This window comes from Parus major, chromosome 1A, assembly GCF_001522545.3.
Source record: "Parus major isolate Abel chromosome 1A, Parus_major1.1, whole genome shotgun sequence".
NCBI lineage: Eukaryota > Metazoa > Chordata > Aves > Passeriformes > Paridae > Parus > Parus major.
In genome coordinates, this window is record NC_031773.1 from 21,571,129 (window position 1) to 21,577,128 (window position 6,000).

General features: G+C 36.6%; 1 protein-coding gene across 6 annotated transcripts in view; it reads right to left on the reverse strand.

Moving 5' to 3' along the window:
- Positions 1–6,000, reverse strand: part of CPED1 (cadherin like and PC-esterase domain containing 1) — a 164,101-nt gene that overhangs the window by 73,625 nt on the left and 84,476 nt on the right. For all 6 annotated transcript variants that reach the window (XM_033514493.1, XM_033514494.1, XM_033514495.1 and 3 more), the window contains 2 exons: positions 1,965–2,032; positions 1,594–1,638 (listed from right to left, as the gene is read on the reverse strand). In XM_033514493.1, the coding sequence (XP_033370384.1) occupies positions 1,594–1,638; positions 1,965–2,032 (113 nt within the window). The remainder of the gene's footprint in view (positions 1–1,593; positions 1,639–1,964; positions 2,033–6,000) is intronic.

Consider the following 6,000-nt stretch of genomic DNA (forward strand, 5'->3'; position numbering starts at 1 on the left):
GAAAATGGAAGGATTAAGTCTGGGAGATCTGTCTCTAGTTAACTGAAACTTAAAGAAGAGGTAGGCCAAAATTCATAACCTGCTTAGGTACCAGGCCGTGTACAGGGTTTATGTACAAGTGTAATTTCCAATAAAAATCAAAATAATTTAGACATAAGAGTATTCTTATTGTTCATAAGAACAAGTCACATGAAGATATCAAGACCCATGGGGTCATTTGCAGTACAGCTGGAAGAATGTTTTATTAAAATTCCTATATCAACAAATTCCAGCTCCTTTCCTGTGTATGAAATCTCAACAATCAAATCCTATTTGCTCAACTGTGTCCTTTATTTTATAGTTTGCCAAATTACTCATGAGAATAATTATTTGTTGGCAACCTACTTACAAAAAATATTTTAATCCAGCCTACTGGATTCAGATTTACAGTATAATACATTCAAAACTGCTTTACACATATATTCATTAGTACATGTTTTAAACTGGGTACTTGAGAAAATATTACAGATAGGAAATTACTCTAATATTTAAGAAAATCTTGTGGCTTAAAAGGGTAAAAAATGAGGAAAATATTTTTATTTCTAATTTGAAGTATCCACCCTGAGAACCAAAATGGGGCAATTTGACAACCCTTTTGCATGGATTAAAATTTAAAGGAAGACATTTCAACAGAAGAACAGAATTTGGGCTAGTTTTGTAGAGGATAGTTTACATATTGACACACAGAAAGCACTTTGAAAATCTCTACAGATGAATATAAATAGTTCTTCATATTCCTTATGCCTTACTTAGAAATGTTATCCCACTACTAGCTTAAAAATGAGGAAGAATTTCATAGTAAAGTTAATTGAGGTATTTTTAAAGTAAAGGATCATGCAATTAGAATGGTGATGCCAATCAGCCAGCCCAGGAGTATTTCTGGCCTCTATCTGGCACAACAATAGCTCCTGAAGGCAGCATGAGATCAGCAACAGAGGGGACATGAGGCTCAATGTGTAGCAAACCCTTTCCACCACAGGAAAATGGCTTCACATTTACAAACGTGCCCCTCAGATAATTTTGGAATAAGGGAGGCAGCAGGAAGCATTGCTACCACCAAATAAAAACATATTTTTCATCTTTACAGATATTTTAAAACATTTTAAATATTCCTACAAACAGATATTTTAGAAAAACTCCTCATCTCTTAAGCAGCTCCTTAATACTCCATTATCGAGCTGAAGACAAAGTTTAAAAAAAGCTTATTAAACTCCAGACAAGTTTAAAGGTTTTTCCATAAGAACAAATGTATGCTGAGGTTATTGGAAAGAGGGGAGCAAAAGTCTATTGAAGTGTGACAAGGGATCAATGAGTGCTGGAATACTGACATTAATATAGACATACGGCAATGTTTAATTTTGGTTTTGAGGCTAATTTAACATAATAGCCCATTTATTGAGTGCTTTATAAACATTCTTGCTATTTAAAAATCCTTTTTTTTTTCTCAGTAAAAGCCCATGGATACTCTATTCGCTTAATGATTATGTAGAGAAACCCAAGACATTTTTTGAAGAATTTTTTTCCCCTTTGTGGTCTAGAAAGACCTTTACTTACCATAACTGCACTGTCTTTCTCCAGTCTTACTGGAATAATGCAATGCTGAAAGATAAACAGAAACAGCTAATAATTTTCTATTCTCACCTTGATTGCTGCCCTACTGGAGAAGCAACCATCTTTTAAGAGACACATTTTTTATTCTTTACAGTATTTTTATTCTTTACAGTGCAAGATCTTTAGGCTTGCAAATGCTGCTCATGGGCTTCATGTAGCAATTTACATAAGATAAGGAAGAAACTTTTATATGTAGTAAGCTAAGACTTTCCAGCTGGAATGCAAGGCAATGTGATCTAAATCCACACGTTACCAGACATAATATAAATAGGAAAAACATACTGTGTATAAAAGACCTTATTCTGAACCCTTACCTTCATGGTTCTTTCTGAAGTCAGAAGGAACATTCTGTTTAGGACTCATATTTTCTTGAGAAAGTTGCCTGTCAATTCAATAGCAGACATATTTCTATATGAATGTAAGGAATAGAAACAATGAAATATTTTGCAAAAAATTCAGTATTTTAGTATTCTCCACAGAAAAAAGAACCTTCTGAATTCATATTTCCAGCGTTAGAGATATTTCCTGAGTGAATGTAACAGAAAACACACATTCCATAATGCATGGCAGCACATCACATCAATAGAAAAAAAAAGAAATAAATTCCAAAACATAGTTGCATTTCTGGGAAAAGGAAGAGTGGATGTAGCCAAGAAGAAAATAAACCAAACCATATATTTTACCTGCTTCTATGATAGATTTTTTTGCATACACTTAAGATCAAAGTTAGACTTTGTTCAAAAAGAATTAAATAAAAATAAAGGCATGTAAAGATAAAAATAAAGATAATCTCCAGGGGATTATCTGTACTGACATTAGCATGACTTTCTAAAATGGAACCTCTATGTGTTTTGCTTTGTTTGCAAATGAAAAAAAAATCCTGCGTGTGTGTGTGTGTGTGTGTGTAAATTCTCTGTGAAAAAAAAGAAAAGTCAATTGCAACAAATAATCAACATATCAGTGGTACCCATATTGTGAACTCTGCAGATTTTTTCTTTCAAGTACAACTTTGGTAGCATGGTAGAAAAAGGGGAGTAGGCCTGTCTTCAATCCAACCCTCTGGCTGGTAAGACATGGTTGGAGGTCCATTAGCATTTCTTGAAGCTTTCACTGGTTTTCCTCCTAGTGTTTCCTTTAGTTCTTGTAATGCAGCTTCTTCCTGGATACTGCAGTTTGGATTTCGAAGGACACAAAGCCACTGTGTCAAGGAAGGGAGGTGGCAATATTGTTCTGTGCAATCATCCATCACTGATGTTTCAACAGGAGTTTCTGAAAGCAGTATTGAGGTCAATCATGTAAAAAGGTAAACTGTGCAGTGATAAAAAACTGTCCGGGGGTAAAACAGATTTCTGCATTAACTCAATGAGATAAGGAAAGAAGCAGCTGGCAGATCTGTGTTTTTGTGTGTGCAAGAAAACATAGTTCTGAGCTTGCAGTGTCTAGACAACCACCCTAATTTCATGCAAATTCATCACCTTCTTCAAAGGAGGCACTTAAACTCTTGGAGGGCTTGCTTTCCAAGTTGTAAGTAATTTTGCACCCCTCCTTATGCTTGTCAAGGAAGTAACAGCTAAAGTCTGTCAAATACTGTTGCATATAGGTAAAGACTTAAAATATAAGGGCCTTACTACACTTGTAAAATCATGGCTCAAGCCTGCTACTTCAGCTAAGTAGAAGAGGACTATGGGAAAGTGACTCAGCTGAATTAGAGGTAGAAAAACAAGTTCTATAACCATTATGTGTTCACACTGTGGGGTATGGTGGCTGGTTGGATTATGTTTGCCATGATTTAAAACTATGTAACTGATAAAGGCCTGGCTTTTGCAATAAAGCAGCTCTCCTTCGCACCTGCCTGGGGACTCAGCTTCACTTTGTACATCTGGTGCCTGAACAAAATACATTTTTTTTCTTCCTTTTTGCTTGCCTGGTCCCAAACCTTGTTTTACAGTGAAAGCAACATGTCTTAACTCTATGAAATGACAGACTTTGGTTTAGTCAGAGAACACCTCAGGAGTGTGGCTGCCACCCCAACTGCAAGGTCCCTGCTTACAAAGTAACAGCATGACCTGTATGAATCACAAATCTGTAGAGACTGCAATTAACATCAGACAGCATTAAGAGACTTATAATAACTATATCTGATTGCAGCAGTATAGCAACATGAAACATTTAGAAATCATATTAGAGAAAGATAGATTGCAACACAGCCAGCAGGACTGCGGCAGTGATTGTCCCCCTGCACTCAGCACTGGTGACGCCACACCTTGAAATCTTATGTTCAGTTTTGGCTTCTCACTGCATGAAATACATTGAGGTACTGGAGCATGTCCAGAGAAGGGTAATGAAGCCGGGGAAGGGGCTGAAGCACAAGCCTTACGAGAATGGCTAAGTGAGGGGAGGGTCTGGAGGAAAAGAGGCTCAGAGGAGACCTTATTGCTCTCTACAACTCCCTGAAGCAAGGTTGCAGCCAGGTGGAGTCATTCTCCCACATAAGTGATAGGATGAGAGGAACCTGTCCAATATAAATGACTTTATGGTTCAGTGATTTATCTCTACTGCAGCCTGACTTTTCTAATCATCTGCACCATGAAGCTTTTCTTTGTCCAAGCTCCTTCCAATCAGAGGACTGAGATATGATGCAGTTATGAAGCTCCTCCTAATACAGAGGACTTTGCAGACTCCTTTCTTTCACATGCTGTTACTCAAGAAAGGACCTTAATCTATTTGAGTGGCCTCCTATTTACCTAAGTGTCTTGGAGGTGTCAAGTACAGATGTGCTCTTTGCCTACACATTTTGCAGTTAGCTCTAATGAAACTAATGTCTGTATGTCAGTACTCTTGGTGAGCACATGCTTGTGAATGTACCTTTCAAAAGATTCCCAATGTGTACACCACAAACTATTGACTGTGAACCTGCTCTTTAGGAATCTCTCTGATTCAACAAACAAGAAAGGCAAAGAATTGACAGTAGCAATAGTAATATAGCTCTGATGGTCTATGCAATGAGTTAAAATATGTAAACTAGGAAACATCTTTATATCATTATATCCTGCCTTCATCCTATGGAGTCATGATCAGTGAACAAAGTAACTGTACAAGACGTCAATCAGAAGTTACTATTTTTCCCAAATATTTCTTGTCTGTCAATTATACAATCACTAGATTTGATAAATGGAAATACCAGTTTTCCACAGTCAGAGAAATAAGAACTGTTAAATAAATCAATTAAACAACCTGGTCTTAACTGAAGAAATTCAGGAAAAGTGTTCTGATATACAAACTTATCAAAGCTGGGGAAAAAAAAAAAAGGTTTATAAAAGCTCAAAGAGAATGCATACCTGAGTTATCTGGGGAGTAAGTACAACTAAGCTCTTTCCTCCCTGCAATTAAGTATAATCACATGCATATCTGACACATGCATAAACCTCACATGCATGTAGCTAAAGGAGGAAGATTCTGATTTAGAAATGTCAAAAGACATATGGTTTTTTATACAGTGAATGAATGAATGGTGTTACTAGTTTAGCCACTGCAGAAAAATACAGAGCAAAGAAGCAGACTGGCCTATGCCCTGGAGAAAGGTCATGGTACTTCTACACATTTATACACATACAATAATGTTGGGCTTGAAGGAAAAAAAAAGAGGCCAAGGGGCTTGCTCAGAGTGAGTGGCACAGCTTAGATTAGAACAGAAAGCTGCTAAAGGCTGGTATGCTTTGATATGCAAACCTAAATATTTCTGCAAAAGGGCAAGGGCTTACATATGAATGCAAGCAGCTGCATCTTTGAGTTACTTCTCACGGAGTGATCAGAGTGATTGGAGCCGGCAGTAAGAACAATAATTTAGCACTTTCATGGAACTGCATATATTTAAAACACTAATAAACATTTACCTAGTACAGTGATAAAGTATAAGCTCCCCTTTACAGTAAAGCAAATAAACACACAGATAATTATTGATTTGCTGAAAGCCATGCCCAATTCAACAAGGAACAAAGTTAAAACTTAACAAATCTTACAGATGCCTTATATACTCACTACAGCATTCTCCCAGCAAAATGTACAAACTAATATTATTCATACATTCATCTTGAGACTCAGTGGAATGGAACATACTGTCTAATACCTTCTTCCCAAGTCCTTGTTTGTAAATCATAAATGCCAGTAGTTAGTATAGCACACATGTATATGAAACATCATTAGCTAAGAGATAATAATGAAAATAGAAAACATATTTTGGAATATTTTATATATACTATAAGTTTTCTCCTTCCTTCCTTCCTTCCTTCCTTCCTTCCTTCCTTCCTTCCTTCCTTCCTTCCTTCCTTCCTTCCTTCCTTCCTTCCTTCC